The following is a 22,645-nucleotide window of genomic DNA, read 5'->3' on the forward strand; positions in this document are numbered from 1 at the left end:
TACCATATATTAAGTATTCTTGATATTATAGCCAGGTAAACTAAAATCGAAGATGTAACAGACCTACCTGAGTTATGCTTTAGTAATCTGAATTAAATCTAGGATCTAAAGCTAAAGAGCATTCTTCGTTCTGAGCAAAGAACGTCCAAGTTCTTTTCAAAATTTGAGATCAATTTAAGAAAACGAAACACCTCGCCAATACAAGACGTGTTTATTATAATGGTTATCTCTACCTTTGATTTATTTAAATAATTTGCATTTAACTCAGATGAACCTGTGTGTTGCTTTCCTTAAAATGTCTCTTTAGTTGCTTTAAGTTTGCTTAGGAAACGTTTTGCTGATTTTCAACAACAGTATAGTTATACCCGAATTTGTTCTGCAGGTGGAATCATGTACTTTTTCTTTTAAACAATAGTAAAAACATACTCTGTGTATAAAGTGCTGTTACTTAAAATATGTTTTGTGTACATAATTTCGAGTTGGCATATTTTAGTTATACCGAAGATATTATAGCTGATACTAATTATTCTTTATAACAAATTTAAATTTAGGATGTTATTTTCTGGACACGTTTGGTGTAAAGAAAGGCAAGATTTTGTTTTAAAATCCTGGCAATCTTTTGATCCATCTATGAATGGACCTAACTTCAGACGAGGAACCAGCATAAGTTAACTGTGCAAAACAACCTACACGCTTTGGTTTGAGCCAACTGAAGAAAAGTAGTTATAACTGATGTAGAAATATGTCTGGTCTGGAGGGAAATGGAAATACTCTCTACTGCTATGTCTTGTCATTGGGACACACTCGTTCTTGAAATTGTTTCTCAGTTAAAAACATTCGAGAAGTATTTATCGAAGTACATATACATGAAAGAGTTTGCATATACGTGCTTAATTTATACCTCAGTTTAAATCAGTATTTAGTCGCATTACGCTGTGAGTGGTTCCAAGTCGGATGTGCGATCTATTTAGGTCTTCATCAAGGAAATAGGGACCAACTTTCGTATCAAGATGTGTGATAAAATGATGACACAATATGTAAGATGAACGATAAAATGGGCATGTAAAACATTGCATCCAAATTTGGGACATCTTAGTTTTTGTTTATATAAGCTATTAATATCACGATTATCTTCGACAAGTGAGGACAATAAAAGGACTCCAGGAAATGCCAGACTTGTTATGTGGAACTACCTTTTCCTCGATACCATGAGCATATCTCTGCAAACGGGGTATTTGGTAACGCAACTTGTCGTGTTTAACGCTCGCCTAGTTTGCAAAGAGAGTAGACACAAATCTTTCGTCGCATAACTCACCTTAGGATTAGCACACACACAGATAATACGTATAATTCAAAGCTACAGCTTTGACCGAGATGTGATCGCGCATTAAGCGATGTCATATATACTTGTGTGTATTTCATTCTTGCATGACTTGAGGATACAGCCTTCGCCTGTCAAGATGCTATCTAGAGAGATCAGTTGCAATTTACAAGACGGTGTGCTATCTACCAGAGCACTGATTCTGTACAGAGTAACAATATATTTCTTTTGTCTAATCGATGGACCGATTTCTTAAATATGTTTTAACCTGTTCATACTCTACCCTGAGAAGTTTTAGTACTAGAGTATGCATGTGTAATTGATAAATGTATTTATATATGTTATGCAACTACACGAATGCCGAAGAAATGCAGCCACTTGTTAGCTATTTTGAGTCTTAAAACATATCTTATTAACGTGTATGACCATTGAGGAAACTGTAATGTCGTTACCTTGTTTGACATTCTTGTCTAGTAATATCGGATTCCCGTTCCAGCTGGACACTTCTCCCTTCTCATCAAACAGCACATTAAGGTACCCCAAATATTTGGACCAAGCATAAGCGGTGACCACCAAAACTCTCCGGCCATTGTTTGTATTGACAATTGTCGGATATGGACCTTCAATCTCTTCGTTGGATGGTTTGGGTCCTAAATTAGAAGTGTAAAGAGAAATAATTGGCGCAAAGACTTCTGGCTTCATTTTCATCAAACTTCTCAAATAATAAATTATTTTGTGTTGTTGTTTTTTTTTTTATCTTTTTATATTTTGTTGCAAAATTTCAATGAATAATAGACAGAATAATAAAAAAAGCGTTATATATTTCAATAAAATCCACAAACAAACATTTGCGTAGCAAGAAATGATGGGACCTCCAGCAAAACGTAGTTCAAGAGTACCTACTCAATGAAAAAAAAAGTTACTTGGTGGGTATTTTGAGCCGAAGCTGGATCTTTGTCCCCCACCCAACCCCATTGCGGCGATTATTGCTAAGCAATTGACTACAGCTCCTGACTATGTTTTTGCAAAATGCTTTAATTAGGTATACAAGTTACTGATTACATGTAATTATCTTATACATTGGTTGGAATTAATATTTTTTTTCTTTAATCTCTCAGTTGTCTTGATTTGTGCAACGTTAGTGGTAAACCCGTTTCGTTTTCTTATTGATATTTAAATTTGTCACATAGCCGGTACACTTTACCTATAGTGTGTGTAGTTTAATAGTTCTGATATTATAACATGTAAAAATATTCTAACATGTGAACATATCCCTTTACGTGATTCTGGTTGGTCCAAATAAACCCATGAAATTATTATGCAGTATTCTCTTTTTGATTGGCTGCGATCGTGGGAAAACTTATTTAACCCCGCCTTCCGGGATTGTTTGTTTTAAGGGAACATTTTGTCGGTCTCTTTTAACACAACAGGGGTTTGTTATGTCATGTATACGATATCATAACGTAAAAAATTGCTAAAATCCTAAGACAACAACAGCAACAAGAAATAAAAATAAGGGTATTGCTCAGCTGATAGCGGCTGTGTGGGGTGTGGGTGGAGGGAGGCGGTAAACCTGTAGCATGGAATCCACCCTATTTACAAACGTGGTTTAAATGGTAACTTACAAAAGTAAATAAACTCATCTCTTTTCACAGAAGAATGTGGACATAAGTCTCCAATCTAATAGATGTTTATCCAACCACTGCATATTTACGCGGTAAATTTGTGATGCAATTCCGACTCAAAATGAAATTTTTTGACATATTTTGTAGTCTACTGTTCAAAGTCAAGTACGGCAAATATCCAGTCACAAATACATTACTGTAAATATGGGAATTTCTGCATCCAGTAAACCTTCTTTCAAAAGAATATTGCAACGATGTAATGTTTAGTAGTGAAAGTGACATGTTAGGTTACGTAGAAATGGATCGTATAATGCACTCAAGCGAGTGGTGCATCAAACAATGCGACACCGTGTTCATTGGACATTCTGTGTTGAAACATTATTGTGTCCGTGTAAAATGCTCTATTTATTCGGAAGGACGTTTGTTCTTTACTCATAATTAGCAAGAAAGTATAATCCTCTTTTAAACGTTATTGCAAATTCAACCTTGTTTGGGTCTATTTTTTATGCACAACAAATGAAACATACAACGTCTGTCAGAATGGACGAAATCATTCGTTCTTATTCTTCTTTCAATCGAAATAATTTTCACTGAAATAAAAATTATGTGATAATAAGAATCTCATATGGGTAATGATAATACTGAATTTATTAAACGAGTTGAATAATATCCAATTTTTGTTGTCCTGGAGAGCAAAAGCTGCACATTATTCAACGCGTTTCATAAATTTAATAATAAATCCTTACTCATTTGAATTATATTCATAATGGTTTAAAATAATACTGTCCTAAGCATGTACCTGTATAGAGAAAGCTGTGAGTATGACCTCCAACTATAACGTCAAGGCCGTCAACCTCACGAGCAACTTTCTGATCGTTGCCATATCCCGCGTGGCTCAATCCAATAATAATTGAAATGCCAGCCGCTTGCAGACTTTTAACCTCTTTTTGAACGCTCTGAATCGGATCAACAAACTTCACAGTGGGACCTGAGACCAGGAAAAATGAGAAACTCATTTGTTTACATTAGTCAGTATTCATCGAAAAGTTTGTTTTATGGCGATGGTTATATTATCAAAAGATCAACAAACGATCAACGGCTTTTTTGTCTATACAAACTAATGACAGACGTTATTTGGGATATATGCTGAAATCTGTAACCGGAGGAGTTTTATATGTTTCGGATATCTCTAATTGTAAGAGTCTTATAATATACTTGTAATAATTAATAATAATGAAAATTGTTAGACGCAAGGTTCTGTTAACGTCTTTTCGTCTTTGTAAAGTTCTAAAGCATTTCAATGACTTCGTCGTATGCCTCGCGGTTGAATAATATAACAATTCCTGATAATTGTATTGTCAATGTGTATCACTGAATTAGTTACATAAATGAAGACTTTGTGCATGCGGCAAAATACGTCTGAAAGTTAACATCCAAATGGAAAATTTTCTTTTGTCCAATTCGACAGCTTCAAAAAGAAAAATGTACCTGCTTTGGAAATAGAACCTGTTTCTTCAGTGATGTATCCCACAATTCCTATTCGTGTGCCATTTAAGTTCAAAATAACTGATTTGTTGAAAAGGCCCTGTAAACGAGGTTCACCGCTCACGTTAATGTTAGCACTGACAACGGGGATCGTTATGTTATTCAGAAAATTGGCCAGTCCGGGAACTTCAAGGTCGAACTCGTGGTTACCAATGCACTGTAAAACAGGAAGTAATGAGTATTTTGAATTGTCTTCATAGAAAACATCAGAGACGATTAAAACAGCTCAGAAAACTCCAAGTCACTAGGCGAACTCGATTTTATGTTTCGCCTACAATGCGTATACTTGACATACGATGTTGTTGAAAGCAGTGTTAGTAATAGTAATAGTTGCTGCTGTTATCGTGTTGTGTCCTTAACACATTAACCCTGAGGCGACGAGTTGACGTGGCAGGAGGTAGTAGTCTACTGCCGAGCTCTGTAGCGTCACTGTCATGCATAATACACTAAGAGGGTGGTATTATAGAAAGGCAAACAGATGTAGCTCTACAATGATACCAAATAATCTGGAATATCTAGTTGCACTACAAAATACAGATTTTAAAAAGACTCATTTTTGCACCGGACCTTTTTCTACCCAAAATTCTCCCGTGGTCTGTATCCGGTTTTGTGTCTGGATTTTAGACTTTTTGGTCTCACATCTAAGGCAAACAGGTATGAAAAGCAAACAGACAGATGAACCTTTGCAAAAAGTATTATAAGATGGGCATTTGGAATAGAGAGTGGTCTCGATACAAAAATAATGGCTCCGTATAGCATAAAAAAATAAAGTACAAAAATAATCCAACTTTTACCTTCTGCTCATGCGCGAGACAAATAGCCAATGGAAAACGATGTTTCTAACACAACTAGACAGTATGTCATTGAAAGATCACCTGTGATCTGGTGTTTTCGGATATATTCAGAAATAGCTTTCAAAATGTGTTTCCTACTCGATTTTCAGGCAAAAATGACAAAACGCTCCAGGGGTTACCGTGTTAACCGTCACTATTACATTCAAGAATAGATAATCATGGAATCTGATTCGTAGAAATCAATCTTTAAGTGTATTACTCATCACCAGCACAACTAGATCACAGATCAGTTGCTGTTTTTTTTCTTTCTATCCTATTGGATACTTTGAAACTTTACACATAGGCCCTTTCCAAACCATCGTTTTACAGTCGGAAAGTGAGATAAGGTGGCAGGGTCCAGTTTCGTAAATTGGCCCATGGCAAATTTCTTAACTTAAGGCTATGGGTGTGACCTTTTCAGCTATTATTGTTTACTATTTATAGATATGAATATATTTGTGAACTAGGTGTTTCGGGCTTGTGTTGTTCTTGAAATTGATGTCAGGCATGTACACTTTCCATAGTTGCTCTGCAGTATGTTGATAGTGAAATACCAATTGTCGGCTATGAAGAAGAGCTAGCCTCCCATAGCAGTAGACAACGTGGGTTCAAGGCACGTAGAGTATCTCAAAAACGGCTTGGATGACAGCTATTCTGAATTGCATCAAACTATTTAGCAGACAATGTTTTAAAAATTTTCATCCAGGGAAAGAGCTTGCGTTTGCAATCTGCGCACCACATGCTGTCAAAAATGGCCTTTGGATGTGAAAAATGCATGTATAAAATAGGGGTTGGGGTGCATAAACTTCTTCTGCTATGAACTGCCATTGACTTCTCTGGTCAAGTGAATACTATTCTTATGCTTTGTTTTAACATAGGTATCTAAAAATATTGGACCTTTTTGACCTCACTTGTGTATTTGATTTTTTATGATTTTTTATACTAGGTCGCAGATTGCGGTATTAAATTTGTACATAAAAACTGGCTCCTGCCCCCGTAAGAAAAATTGATGATTTTGTATGGTGCAGTCAGCCACATCTATTATACTTTTCTGTTTCTTTGTGTATATTTAAATAATTTTTATGCATTAGCTTCATTCTATTTCCTTCCTTTTTCCATATATCACTTAGTGTTGTAAGTAATACTCTTTGGAGAGAGAGGTAACTGTGTTTTGTACCTCAATGTGAGAACTGTTTACATCATGATAAAGTAGCATATTTTGGACTTAACTTACTAAATATGGGAACAAAATGGTAACTATAATGTATTGTCTTGCACTTTATGTAGCTGGCAAGGTCTGCACCCCTATTTGTTATAAATAATATTCATATTTCAATACAGACACACATAAACAATTGCATAGCATGTCAACATGTATTCTTAAAAGTAATTTTACTCCACAGGATCAGATAGAATTCAGAGGAATCATATATAAACATACTGTTGTGAATATTGAATGTCACCAGTGGAACGGTCTTAGAAATAGTGATGTATATGGCATATTACTTGGTATATTTTGGTGAGAAGAATGAAAGTTTTAGCACACCGACATAGTTTCTACCTTCATGACCCCACTCTGAAGTTGACATAAGAGATTCATATCTCACACTTGGGTGATGATAGGAAATGTTTGAGTGTTATGCATATATCTTGAAATGTTTATGTTCAGTTAATAAAGAGGTAAAAGCTTAAAATTAAATGGCAGTTTCATGCATTTGACAATACACATGCAGTTTCTCCTCTGACAGTCTTGTTTTCACTGAATGTTAAAAGTACATCAATATCACTTGCTTGTTTCTCTTCTTTTTGCAGGTCTCAGAATGCATGGTAAGAGATTAGGATTAATCGGTTCGTCATGCTGAAAGAAACAATAACTTGAATCTCATCCAGATACTCATTCTGATCTAAGTGCACAAGAGAGTGACTTTGACGGACAGATTTAGCTTCTGCAGGAGTTGTTTTATGGTACGTGCTTATCAAAAGCCAAGCCTGTGAAATGCTTTTTACCTTGAACTGAATTTTCCACTGTCAATATTTGTTCTAAACCTTATCGCATTATTTACTATGATTTTGTAAACTCCAGTAAACATTAAAGTCAGTTGTAAGTAAATTGGTGTCTGAGAAGAAGTTTCTTTGTTAAAGTGTAATGAGTAATTTGCATATATATATATATATATATATATATATATATATATATATATATATATATATATATATATATATATATATATATGGTCAATTTCATTGGCTATGTATCTATGAATTTATTTGATATGTCACTTTGTAAGTTTTAGGGTCACACACATCAGTATATCAATATTCCAGCATTGTCTAATGTCAATTGATTAAACTTTGACTTCTCCAGACTAGCCAGACTTGTGTGCAATTACCCTGCCCCCCCCCCCCCAACACACACTGACAGAAGCACTGATGCTGCTATTAGCCTCTCCAGAATGATAACGAAAAGTTAGGAACTTGTTCTTTTATATCAGTCTAAAAGAACTTCTAAATTACATGCTTTACTTAAATGTGCGATTTCTTTAAGTTTGCTAGAAGAATTTATAGAAACTTTTCTGAATTGCATCAAACTATTTAGCAGACAATGTTTTCAAAATTTTCATCCAGGGAAAGAGCTTGCGTTTGCAGTCTGCGCACCACATGCTGTCAAAAATGGCCTTTGGATGTGAAAAATGCATGTATAAAATAGGGGTTGGGGTGCATAAACTTCTTCTGCTATGAACTGCCATTGACTTCTCTATTCAAGTGAATACTATTCTTATGCTTTGTTTTAATATAGGTATCTAAAAATATTGGACCTTTTTGACCTCACTTGTGTATTTGATCTTTTTTATATTTTTTATACTAGGTCGCAGATTGCGGTATTAAATTTGTACATAAAAACTGACTCCTGCCCTCTAAGCGCATTTATTTTAAAGATTAATGCTCCCGACCAAGAAACTGAAGCCACTGTTACACAACTGTTTTCCTCCAGTAACTTTCTTTGGATTTTGGATAATGCTATGGCCTAGAGGGGTGCGATACGTTATTCCTGTTTTGGGTATTCCCTGTTACCTATGAGACCCATATGTATAGAGACGACCCGGATTTATTTGTGATGACACTACACTATTCTATGTATGAATGTATACATAATGAAAGAACACATCATATGTGAAATTAATGGAAATAATTCATGTAGTAAGAAGATTCAAAATTACACAAGTCGTACTGTGACTAGTTCACCTACATTTTTGTCGTAACTCTAATAAAATTAATTGTGACATTTTTTACCTGTTGATTAATATCCTCCACCTGTTTCATAACTTTTGTCCTACACTCTAGATATCAAGATCGTTGACACTTACACCAAATTTTACAGCTATACAACGCTGAAGTATAAGCTGTACAAATAACCTACGCCCAAATAGTTAACGGTGATAAGGCATATATATAACCTTGTAGTGGCACATGATCTAACCACAAAATTATGCGGTGTTGGAAAGTATGGAAGTGTTAATACACATGTATATACATATATACATTCCAAATCTAATTCAGCAACACAACTGGTAGGCCCTATCACTCGTGCATATTGTATGTTTATATGATATAACAGACGACTATATATATTGGACCGTAAAACTGAATAGGTACTCGAACTAACATAACTTGATAAACAATGGGTTATGTGACTTTTTCTTGGACATCACACCATGCGTTTTGACTAAATGATTTCCAACGAGCACAGCAAAAACTATACATTATAATAAATGTTGTTGTTGTGTTTTGGATTTTTAACGTAGCTTTAACAATTTTTCAGTCATATCGCTACGATGTCTGCAATGTGGCAGTTTATAGTGATGTCTAGCACTGGGGCATCATGCCGCAGACATGTAGCATGATGTCCCACCCAGTCACATTATCCTGACACCGGGCCGACCAGTCCTAACACTAGCCTCTTAATGCTGAGAGCCAAGCGAGGCAGCTGTTAGTAACGTTTTTGTAAGTATTTGGTATGACTCGGCCGGGGATCGAACCCACGACCTCCCGCATCCGAGGCGGACGCTCTAACCACTAGGCCACCGGAGAGGACCATTATAATAATTCAAACGAAGGCAAAATTAGTTACAAATATGATAACAAAGACTTGAATTAAACTGATTTCCCAATTGCTAGGAAAGCTTTTTATACATGATTTAGAATTACAAAGTTATCTTTATGACTATTAAAAGCAGACACATTAGTAAGTTGTCCGATGTAAATCTCATTTAACCTATCATGTTGTAAGATGCTAGAAATATGGGTAGAGCCATTTGTTGAGATATTATGTCACTATTTTTTCGTGATGTGAATTCGAATTCTGATGCACTGTATAGAAAGATGAGTTGTTACACATATATTCTGAGATCTGCAAAGCTTTACATCATATCTGTATTTGTGGTCTTACTTCTGCATTGCCTGAAATAGCTTCTAAGATCGACCTCAACATTTTATCACAATAGCAATAACCCTTCAAGGCAGTTTTCACGAGTGTGATTGTAAAAATGGACTTCAATACGAAAATTTGCATTCGGTACGATGTTGTTTTTCTTGGCATCTAGAGGTTTCTGTATGTGGGTTGGAACAAAGCAGACTTTACTCTTTGATGCCATTGTGGAGCTCAGCGCTGAAAGTGAGGCGAAAGATTTCACAACTGAGTATAGGTGTAATCGTCTTTCAAATTTCAAAGATCTTAGTTATATGAACATGCATACGCCCATATACCTATAACATGCATACGCCGATATATCTATAACATGCATCCGCCCATATACCTATGACATGCATATGCCCAGATACCTATAACATGTATACGCCCATATATATATATATATATATATATATATATATATATATATATATATATATATATATATATATATATAACACGCATACGCCAATATACCTATAACATGTATACGCCCATATAACTAAAACGACTGACATACATAAATGAAATAACTTTCATTTAGAGGAATGTTTTGTGATTAAATGTAATGTAAGTGATTTGGGGACTATTTGTTTTACAAATATGAATGCGGCAAAACGATATTCCTGGGTTCGTGAGCATCCACGATTGGAGCTACACAGGGAGTTGGTCCATCTAAGTGTCTTATTTTTCAAGATTTTTCCAGATCTATTTAAATTTTCTTCCGAATGTGAAATAGTAAACGTCGGTGGGTTGAGCTACATGATATATAGTATCAGCAGTTTCGAACGTTCATATATATATGTGTGTGTGTGTGTGTGTGTGTGTGTGTGTGTGTGTGTGTGTGTGTGTGTGTAACGCCCACTCGTTGAAAGGGGTGGGGGTTGATTGCCGGATTGTACCTTTTTTCAAGGTGTCCGCTTTATTCGGTTCTCGTTATCTAGGACATGATCGCCCTCGGTGTTATTGTCCGGATCGAGTAAACTTATAGGTATAATAAATAGAGATCTGAGAAGATATATAGAACAGAACGACTCGAGCCCCCGTATATAGAAATCAAAATTTAATCAATTACATAAACAATGGTGATAATACAATACATTAGAAATGTACACTTCTTTCTGTAATAAATCTTTCACCGAATTCAATAACAACAATATATTTATACAAAATAGCCGATCTGTTTTACTGATAGAATTAGTTTATATGATCGAGTGAACAATTGAATTCATTGCCTTGTACATAACCTGCCTGTCACTCCTATTTCAGTTCAACTGTTCTCTGTCCTTTCGCTTTTTCTTTTCCTTCCATTTCCTCTTTCTCCCCAAGCTTTTTACTGTTTCGACTCCCGTCGTCCCTCAAACTGTGTGTGGGTAGGTGGATAGGTAAGCATGAAGATGCACATATACTTGGATACGTCAGTGCATATGGACATCTGAGGATACGTCTGGGAATACGTCTGAAGAGCTAGTTTCCCAGTTTGTGTTTTCAAGCGTTGCTCGTTTATACCGCCAAAAGTGTGTCAGTCGACCTTCCAGACATCATGTCCCTTTGACAAATGTTTTACGAGACAATTTCTTCCAAATTGACTCTCGGAAACTTGTCATCTGTATGTAATTTCGTTACATAAAATGGAGCTGTCATGGTCCTATCTTTAGACTCAGTCGCGGATTTAAACTTGACAGCTATATAAAATTTGGTTAATATTCATGGGCAAATACATTTATATCTATGTTCTGCAATTTATGTGTATGTTTAAATTAAACGTTGATGCTGTGTCAATCAGCACTTGTATTCTTTTTCCATTTACTGCATCCATTGTTTGAGGCTACAACTCACTCATTTATCAAACCCAAATCTAGCACCATGTATATCAGACTAACCTATGGTCTCTAGGTTGCTGATGATGCAGAAAACGTTTGTACCATATAGCAAAACTACAGCTTTGAGTCGAAAAGCAATTAAAGTTGAGGAGTGAAAATCTCTCTAGCTGATAAAACTTAAGACCAGTAAAAATTTCGATGGCAGCCAAATATCAGAATCATAGATGTTCTAAGCTGGGACATGTCTTAAAAGTAGTGAAGGAATGAGACGACTCTCATACTGTGCAAATCTATTACAAAATAATCGCATGCCCGTATGTACAAATGTTAAATTGCACTAATATTTCAAAGGACTGCCTGAACTGTATAAACTCAAGGAAGGATGGATAAGGTTTGTTCTATTTGTGTTTGGTCCTTTATTCGTTCATTGCTCGCATTTTGGCATTGAGTTCCAAAACATTGTTTGATATTTGTAAGAAATCATTTTTAAAAAGTGTCATTGAATAATAATGATAATGATAATTATAAAATGTTATTTGGATGTTGCCTACTGGTATCAATATTTTTAATTAAATCAGCATTTATATTCTCTTGCCATCTCGCTTTTTGTGTGATAATGTATTAATGTCAACATATAAAATATGCCTAGTTTTGTGGTAAGCACAAAAATAGATACATTTTAAGGAGTGACCAACTCTGTGTGTGTGTGTGTGTGTGTGTGTGAGAGAGAGAGAGAGAGTTATGTATGTATATGTCCTTACATGTTAACTAATATTATAATTCGATTAGAGCTTTTAACGTGTGTGCGTGTATGTGTGTGTGTTTTGGATGTTTAACGTAGATTTAACATTGCTTCAGTGATATCACTACGATGTCTGCTGTGTGGCACTATGGCATCATGCCGCAGACATGTAGCATGACGTCCTACCCATTTACATTATCCCGACACCTGTCTGACCAGTCATAACACTATTGTAACCTCTTACTGCTGAGCGCCTAGCGAAGCAGCTATTCGTACCATTTTTATAAGTGTTTGGTATGACTCTAACTGGATTCGAACCTGTGACCTCCATCATCCGAGGCGAACGTTCTAACCACTAGATCATAGGAGTGGTCCGACCAGCTGTATGCAAAAATTGTTATATTTCAAAGTGCTGCTAAAAACACGAAAATAGTCAATAACAGAAGTATTTCGTAAAGTTGTAATAGCAACACTCGTACCGTCATAACATATGCCATCAATTATATAAATAATACATTATTTATAGGTATGTTTGTGAATTTTCCAGTGGTATTATTGTATTGATCTAGTGTTCTTCGTTTCTTAGGCAATGTATTCTCCACGATAATTTTCGCGGTATTATTGAAAAACGTAATAGGCACTAAAGCGAAATGTTGAGAAGGAACTCATCTTTTTCCCAAATAACTGTTGATGTTATGAGCTCTGGCGTGCAAATCTCTCATTTAAACACAGTTTCATTCTAAATTCATATGATAGTAATATGGAATGCAAACGTAGAAATTCATATTACGGATAAAACTTGGAATTTGATGGAGGAACATAGACGTTATCATCAGTTTCAGAACAGATTTATCGACTTTAAACCAAAACTCTGAATCACAATGAATGATGGGTACAACGTAGCTATACCCAATGACGTCACGGCAATGTTCGCTATATACAAAAAAAAAAATTTTGTCTGCGTAAATGTTGGATATATTCCAACCTGTAATACAGGCAACAACAAAACCCACATAATCTTTACTCGTAGCTTCTATATTCGTTAAAATGCAATATTTTTACCACACAATAAAATCAGTTGCCTAGCAAACGCCCATACAAACCATGTAACAATGGTGGCAAAAATTCCAGTCAACGACTTTTTATTTACACGGGGCACCACAATTAAGTTCGGGGGTTGGAAAGTACAATTTCTAACTACACCGTTGCTTGAGATATATATGTGGGATGAACGTAGGAAATGAAAACATATATTTATTTTCCTTTTATTTTGTTCTTTCAAATTAGCAATATTATTATCTACTATTGTATCTATCAATGTCATTTAATCCAAATTTCAAGTAAGCTTATAAGTTTTATTTTATCTATATACGATTGTTATATGTAAAAATATTTATACGGGCCATACGCTAAATAGTATATGTCTAAGAGTGTCTTCAGTAAACGTTTTTAATGCGGGTCATAGACTAAATATGCTCTCCTCTTTAAATACATTATTATTATTATTATTATTATTATTATTATTATTATTATTAACTTACCATGGCATCATACTTTAGCTTTTTCATAAAGTACGCAGATGCGAAGCCCTTATACTTAAAGAACCAGAGGGTCCCCGTAAACCGATCTCCGGCGTCAAGGAGGATCACATTTTGATGTGAGTCGCGGATTTCTTTAATTTTTGTCGCCTCCCGTGCAATGCCACCGAAACACTCTTCCTTCTGGGCCTGTTCCTCTGTACAGTCGCTAGAATACTTGTTGATCTGTTCAAAATGAGCATGAAAATCGTTTGTGTGAAGTAAAGTCAGATTAAAACAGCGTAAGGACACTAGACTGATGACCGCGACAAAGAAAAATAAGTAAAGCCTTAATGCATCCATGATCTACCACCTTCGCAGGTAGCAGTATCTAGTACGGGACTAGTTCACTTCAGTCCAAATGTCACGAATATTATAAACTTGCCCCTGTTTACGTTCCGATAATACCTTGACTTGACATTGGGCAGAGTAGCATACATAAATCCTGTGTATCACAAGCGCCTAGATAAGAACAGTATCGCTCAATGTCATTAGCACAACAAGAATGTATCATCGGTTATGCTAGGCGAGACTAATTCATAATCAGTGGCAGCAAATATAAATCCCAGAAATCAGTGTCGCTGTCGCAGTTTACGTCTCTATTTTCAATCATACATGCTATTTTTCTTTCGTTCCGTTTGTGCTCATTTCAGTCAACGTTTCCTTGCTTAGAACTCGTGGGACTTGACTCATGGCTGTTGGATTCATATAACTATACAAAATATGCAGTAACGGTGGCACAGTACCATCTTTGCTGACACAAAAGTGAGAGACCTTTCAAAAAATGCATGGCTATGCATAAGAAAGATGACAAAACATTAAACAAAACCCTATTTGATAGAACACGCCTGGCAGGTATTAGTAAGCTTAACTTGTATAATAAATTATTCCTATGTCTATTTCACCATAAATGACTTCATCCGACGAAAAGTATTGTCGATAAGTCTCCTTCGTGAGCGTTGTTTTAGATATTACAAAATATATATTCAATACAAGCGCTATCTGTGCCATAGTCAGAGGTACAGTTACATAAAATGTAAAATAATAATATCATTAATATTAATAAATACAGATCTCAATGTTAATAAATACAGATATCAATTTTAACAATAATAATTGTGTGGCTTACGATGCGAAAACGCTTAAAGAATATATCTTATTGTTTATGTGAATGCATGTCTAATGAAGTCAAAAAAGTTCTAATGATGTTTGATGTTACTATTTCTATTCCATCAGCTCAAGATTCTTTGCGTTTTTCTTCCATTGCATCAGCTCTGCATTTTGATACGACTCTATGGTCTTTAATAGAAAAGAGAGAAAGCAGCATATTTCGTAAAATTCTGCGAACAGTTTCTTTGCCTATAATACAAAATGAAACTTTAAAAAAGGAACTTAAAATATTGTAAATTAAATCCGAAATATTCCTTAAAGTTCCAACACAAGTCCACAAGTTTAGAGTATATCAAATAAATTCCAGTGGTGTACGTATGATGTACCTTATAGCCTCCAATGTGAAGATGTGTTAACGGTTTTGATGTATTGCAATGATATAATCCTAAATGTCTTTGAACGAATTCACAATAATTCACAATAATTCCAAGATAGTAGTTTAGTCAAAGAGCACATTGTATTTCCAATGAAACATTGAAAAAATAAACTAAACCCTCTCAACTGAAGGCAACTTGTTTCCACTAAGACTGATGTTAGGATATGGAATGAGTAATTCTGAGGCAAATATCATTTATATAAAAAGCTAGGACAAAATAACATAACCAGAATAACCAATCATTAACGAGATCTCTTAACAACATTATCTTCCAAAATATATAATAAATTTGGTAATACAAAGCAACATATATAATATTCCGAAAGTTATTTAATTTTCTTAGAAGAGCGTATTTTCTTAAATATTGTTTACTTGAACAAATTCAATTTTGCAATCCTCGTTCGCCATATTTGCAGTTGAATTACATTTTCTCCGCCGTGCTTAAATTGAAAAACATTTATAAACTGTTTCCGAAACTTTTCAAATATCGAACAAATCCAAACAACAAAGACAAGCAGAACTCCCGTTACAACAAGCTGATCTATCTAAAGACACTGTCTGTGGCATTGCTGAAATGCAAAAACTGCAAGACGTCTTTGCTCAAAGCAAAACATTGAATGTACACCCTCAATAAGTGCTTGGACATATGTTGTTTCAAGGCAAATATTTCAAAGACGGAAAATACATTCACGTCTATCATCACGGCGCACATTTCGATGTCATTGCCAGCATCACCGCATTCCAGTTATTGTGGTTATAGCAGTCGAAAGCAACACAAGCATTGCTGATCAAAAAGTGAAGGATGTTTGGCCTCTAAACCACGTCTTAACGAAGGACAACAACGAATGCATTGCCCTGCTTGCCAGTATATTTTTGTCTCCCCTACGTGTTACCAACAGCATCTGAAGACACAAGGTTCACATCGGAAAGGTGCTTGTTAACTCTAAAGTTTGTGTCCTACATGTGGACAAGTGTTCCGTGGCAATAATGCCAAGGCACACGTATGTCCAGGAAATAAACTATGTCACACTGGTCACCAAATAGTGGACTTGGAACACGAATGCTTCATTCTAAAATACAAATCGCAACAGAAGGATGAGGATGAGGAAAGAGGATAGGGAATTTCATCTTTTTCGATTTCGAATGCATGCAAGAGACCACCATTCACATTCCTAATTTCTGAGAGGCTCATAGAGCGTGCGAGAAATGCATCCAAGAACTGATCTTTTGCCATTGCCCGCACGGTAGCAAATTTCTGGAGGACGTGAAAAATCTTTTGAGGGTCTAACACGCTGTCTGATTTTTCCAATGGATCGTAGACCCTATCACCGAGACGTGGAGACTAGAGGGCGATCAACGTCAGAGAGATAGTCATCGCTATGCCACGGTGATGGTTCATAATTTCTCGGGATACGATGGACAGTTTCTACTGAAATACTATACGGAATAAAGCACAGAACGTCCTAATGTGACTTTGAATGGAACCAAAATCAGTTCTTTGGAAATTGTGCAAGTGCAGTTTAAAGATTCGATGGTTACTTGGCCATGCCTTTGAATCTAATGCCTAAATCATTTGGAATGACAAAAAAGGCCAAAGGCGATTCTCCGCAATTTTTCAGTACCGAAGCCAATCAACACGCTGTCCTGTCACATTTGGCAGAATCTCACTACGACCCTGACAACATGCGCACCGAACAACGAGAAATTGTCTACGCTTGGAACCACACATGTAGCGGACCCCTTCGACTTTCATGAAGTAATGTTGAAATAATGTCGTTCCGATGTGGATATTTTACGGCGATGCTGTGCAAAATTTCGAGAATTATTCATGGAACACAGAGTGATCGACCGCTTGGGAAAAAAGCCTGAACCATTGCCAAAGAGTGTTCTTTAGTGTACCGCAAACGATTCATGCCCGAGAAGATATTGGCTGTCAACCGCCCACAAATGACGATTTTTGTCAACCGTCAATACTAGACCAAAGCTCTGTGCTGGTTACATTATTTGTGTGACAAGGAAAACAAATGGATCAAACACGTCCCAAACGAAGGAGGCAAAAAGACTATTGGAGATTTTTGTGGATGGCTGGGACATAGAAAACCCAAAGATCGTGTACTAGATTAACGGTTGCTTATTTCACGGATATCCGATTTGCTGCCCTTAATGGTTCACTAAAAATCAGTTTTTATAACGTACCGTGGAATACTTGTACAAGGCCACTTGTCAGCGACGCTTAAAGTTAGAACAGCAAGGATATCAAGTGGTGGAAATGTGGGAACACGAGTACACTCACCGTTTGAAAACCGATCCCGAATTTAAGCGTATCGTGGAAAGTTACAAGCTGGTGGACCCTCCGAAACCGCGAAACAGCTTGCACAGAAGTAGGACGAATGCCACCTGTTTGCTATACTATGTAGACAAGGAGAAAGGAGAATAAATCAAATACGTGGACATGTGTTCGCTGTATCCTTACGTGTGCAAATATTGTCACTTTCCAACAATTCACCCACTTTTGTTGATGGAACATATCGACCTGGACAACATTCGACAAAACGAAGGATTGATTCAATGTAAAATTTTGCCTCCCACAAACTTGTATAATCCCGTTTTACCTCACCATTGCCATGGAAAACGGATGTTTTCCTTGCGCCGTACTTATGCTGAAACGTGCAACCAAGACCAACCTTGCCAACACACACAGGAAGAACGCGTCTTGACAGGACCGTGGGTCAGCGTAGAATTTTTTAAAGCTCTGGACCTGGGATACCAACTGTTAGAAGTGTACGAAATTTACCACTTTCCCAAGACAGAACAATACCAAGACGGAGTACTTGATCAAACCTTCTCGCTACTTCCAGATGATTCACGACAAAACCTAATATATTAAACACGTTGACGTCTTTCGTGAAAACTTGATCCTAGTCAATTCCGAAGAAGAACTGGACTTTGTACAGGCAGTCGAACTTGGAAATGTCATTTTTGCGGCTTACATGACAGCCCATGCTCGCTTAAAAATAGTAATAATCATTACACCAGTTAGGAAATCGTGTGCTGTATTTTGACAGGACAGTTGTATCTACATTGATCACTGTCACCCGGACATCGAAGGAGACTTTAGGAACCTGGACAGACGAGCACCCAGACGACAAGATTCTAAGTTTTTCTAGTGCCGGTTACCAACGTTACGGCTATGCATACCGAGAAGTGCACACTGAGTGTAAAGTGAAAGAATTGACTATCAATAATCGCACCAGTCAAGTAGTGAGCTTTAGGGTATTGAAAGAAGCCTTAAAACACACCAAATTGTCGGTCGGCCCTTGGAAAACCTGTATCAAATTATGTACCAGAAGCAAGTGCGACTTTCGAATCACTTCACTTTACGAGGATATTGGTCAGCATATAAAAAGGGGAAACGTCCAAGATCGATAGATCATTGTGACTACCATTGCCAAGCGAGGAAAGTGAATCCTTTTAAACAGCCACTATTCAAGTCCGTGATTCTCAAGTGAAGTACGGTGCTCTTCCTAGCGATTGCAGGAATGCCGTATTCAGTGAACTCAGCGATTCAATACAACATCATCAGAACTTTGCTATGACTACTACTACACCTACCGTGAACTGAAATGCTGTGCGTGTCAAACCTGTTGCATGCGAAAGCTGTGCCACTTGTTATCATGGAATTTTTACTGTTTTTTATCGTCAGCGGAAAGACTCGGCTTGCCTGGAACATGCCTGATGGTCTCCGCACTATCACTACCTACCTTTAGTGGGACAACTTTCAGTAATCTCTTGATGGATATTTTACACGAGAACATACGTGGTTTGCACGTGGTGTTGAGAGAACGCATTTACCAAGAGTTTGTAAAAACACAAGTCAAAGAACAATTGCATCGATTATGTCACCACTGTTTAGACAACTGGTACCTGAATGCTGATGACTGATTCTGATGAAGGAGTTCCAGTGGTCAGACATTGATTAACTACCCAACGGCCAGAAGGATTGGTTTGCTACTGAGTTTATTAACTACAAAATAGACATATTGAAACGACTTCCAGAGGAAAAGTTAGAGGATTACAAACCTTTTAAAAACAATTGCCGTGAAAGTATGTCAGTAACAGTAATCAGACCGCGGTGGAATGTCAACGCTTTTTACGAGCATTGAGTCCAATGAATCTGGGCCGTCGTGTGTTGTGTGTCTTAATGAATTTCTTTCTGGGAGTTCGTTTACCAAGCTATTATTTGTGAGCTTTTCACAATACCACCACAAACATGAGGGTGGTACCTGTAAATGTTCACGAGAGACTCGTTCTGTTAAAAGCCTTGCACTTTCATTTTGATACTTCTATAACTCTAGTTGGAGAAACGATTCGTCAACTTTTAGTTACTGAAGATGTTACGAAGATGTGTGTTTATCTTTTGACTTATACCCTCACTGGCAAAATGTAAGTGACTGTACAAGTTTTGGTTTCAAGGCTTGGGCAAAAGAAGCGGCAAACTGTGCCAAAGATTTGTGTTCATAACTTTCAACGTTCAGTGAAACAAACTTAACTTTTAAACCTGCGTTAACTACAGTGCCAGAAGAACCCTACACACAGCGAAACCCACCACATTCAGGACAGGCCTGTCATTGCCATGGACATCCCAGAAAGGTCATTCCGGCGGAACACCTGTGCGACTGTGGCAAATGATGTAAAGACTCTCGTACCCATTTGTTTCACTACTGTTGCCAAGACGGAGGGCCTGTCATGTACAAGTCACCGTCAACTTAAAAAAATCTATATAATCCACGGACACTTTTGGTCTGTTTTACGCATCGTCAACATTACGTTCCTTCAGTCTCATCTTCCCATTCGATTGATTTGTGCCTTTTACGGCATCAGTCGCAAAAAAATCCACAAATACGTGCTCGTGTCTTAGAAGCCAGTCTCAGAGAAGTCTTACGATGGTTTACGATGACAGCACCTAAATTACTAAAAGGCATCATTCACATTCCACATCAAGCCAAATGCCTTTTTGACAGAAACGAAGTAGCCTTGACACATTTGGCAGATGTCCGCATTGACACTCAAACCAAAGGCAAATCATTTTGAAACCTGGAGGTTGCGGTTCACTAGGAGCTGTCATCATTCGCTCCCTCTTATAATGAGATCCCAATCCCTCCGAATGTTATCCCCAAGAAAAAGGCCACTCCCGAACCAAACGTACACAGACGAAAAAGAGCAGTAGTGTCAAGACCAGGACTCGGTCCCAGAATTTTAAAAAACTCTCCAAACAAAGAATGGTCCCAAAAAAAATAAATAAACCAGACAGCAGCTTCTACCGGCAAGAGAGGCACTGTGGCCAGGATGTAATCATCTTACATCCCCAAACCACGACATAGATGCCAGACAAACTCAATTTGACACGCACCTTTTCTATTTTGATGGTGTATTGTGTCATGGTTGCTGCCATTGCCAATGTGAGTTTGAAACAAGGAGACAAATAATTGTGGACCATTTTACTGAGCAGTTGCATATATTACCTTCTCTTCAATCCTTCTCTGAAATACTCTAATGGCAACAACGGGAGTCTTGCGCCCAACGTCAGTCACCCTCCAATAATCGACGTCTTTTACAGACCGAAATAGTACGGCCGAACATGTACTGTTAGTCTACGACTGCGTACAAATTCCAACAGTCATGAAGAAATCACATAATGACAAAATCAATGAATTAAATCGATAATTTATTACTGTATCGCACGTTTTGATCTTAGACTAAAATTCTTACCGCAGTCTAGTCTATTGTTCAGAAAGGTATCGCGATTCTGAATTTGCGGAATGAGTCTTAACTCTCGAGAAAACATATCAGCTTTCCCACAGCACTGCTAACTTCAATGTAACCAACGCACGGTTTTAATTTATATGGTATGTTGTCGGTATTATTTAGGTACACTATAGGTAACGTAACAATTTGTTGATTCATTTCATGTTTATTTTTTATTGTATGTACAATTGGTTTTCAATTCATAAAATAATGTTCGTATATGGTGTCCAACTTTTTTAAGACTGATTTTTTATACGGAATTAATTGTCAATTCATATTTCGCAAATATTGAGAAAAGGGCTCAGGAATTTATACCACTGAGTTAGAGTTAATAGGAATTTTCTTATAAACTTCCTAGTACAGAGGCGGATAGTGTTATTACATGTACTCTTGGTGTGCACAAGTATAATTGCATGTCGATGACAATTTCATCCAGCAATAACCTTTAGCATTATGGCAAGCAAAAGTCCGCATGCATTATAGACATATTTCAAGTTGAAGGCGATCCGGAGACAGCTTATTTAACCTCCTCCAGACGCTGATAGATAGAAACATCAAGAGCTATTGCAGCATAATGGAAGTATTTCAGTTCACGATACGAAAATAATTGAATGTCATGCAATATTTTATTGTAGAATGTATTTATGAGATGGATTTAATTCAATATCACGCACATATATAATAGCTCAAGTAATGTTATTTGTATATGCGGTATTAACGTCATCACAAATTTATAAATAAATCATTGACTATTAGTTTTTCATGGGTTTCAAATTTCATACGATGTGCCAGGAATACAGTCATTATCAATAACGTTATATATTACTTTGTTTTGTTTTTTCCTTCTAATTTCTAGTGTGTTATTTATACAGCTGGCATCTCATCCTTATGATATGGTTCGCTTCAAATGTCTTGGAAACTACAGCAGTGCTTATTTGCTTATGACATCGTTAAATAAATATATTGATGCATTGAGTACAGGTATTGATTATCGAAATTACAGCTAAAACAATTACTACAACTACTGCTGCTACTACTACTGATACAGTAGTACTGATTATGGAAATGTTAAATAGTGGTTGAGCAGTGTTGAATGTTTGTTAACCGCTCAGTTCAGTTTTGTTCAAGATAATAAAGAATCGAACACAATAAAGTCAGCTATTACAGCCAACCAAACTAACGGTTATAAAATTTTTCGTCCTCGGGATCTCTTAGTTTTGGTAACTTTTCCGAAGACCTTTAGAAAAGCAGCTAAAATTGGAATGAGACACTTCTCAACTCCACTCTTTATTACAAATAACTAGTGGTTTTCTTCTATATTACATAGAGCTTGTGGTTTTTTCTCTGTATTACATATAGG

The 22,645-nt window shown here is 36.6% G+C and overlaps 1 protein-coding gene across 1 annotated transcript in view; it reads right to left on the reverse strand.

Moving 5' to 3' along the window:
• Window positions 1-14,307, reverse strand: part of LOC149773015 (snake venom 5'-nucleotidase-like) — a 36,666-nt gene extending 22,359 nt beyond the window's left edge. Inside the window, exons 1-4 of the mRNA XM_089946882.1 lie at window positions 13,899-14,307; window positions 4,435-4,648; window positions 3,746-3,934; window positions 1,774-1,971 (exon numbers count right to left, since the gene is read on the reverse strand). Of these exons, the coding sequence (XP_089803008.1) occupies window positions 1,774-1,971; window positions 3,746-3,934; window positions 4,435-4,648; window positions 13,899-14,237 (940 nt within the window). The 5' untranslated portion in view covers window positions 14,238-14,307. The remainder of the gene's footprint in view (window positions 1-1,773; window positions 1,972-3,745; window positions 3,935-4,434; window positions 4,649-13,898) is intronic.
• Window positions 14,308-22,645: the final 8,338 nt, after the last annotated feature.

This window comes from Sinohyriopsis cumingii, unplaced genomic scaffold (genome assembly GCF_028554795.1).
Source record: "Sinohyriopsis cumingii isolate HCF-2022 unplaced genomic scaffold, ASM2855479v2 utg000913l, whole genome shotgun sequence".
NCBI classification, from domain to species: domain Eukaryota; kingdom Metazoa; phylum Mollusca; class Bivalvia; order Unionida; family Unionidae; genus Sinohyriopsis; species Sinohyriopsis cumingii.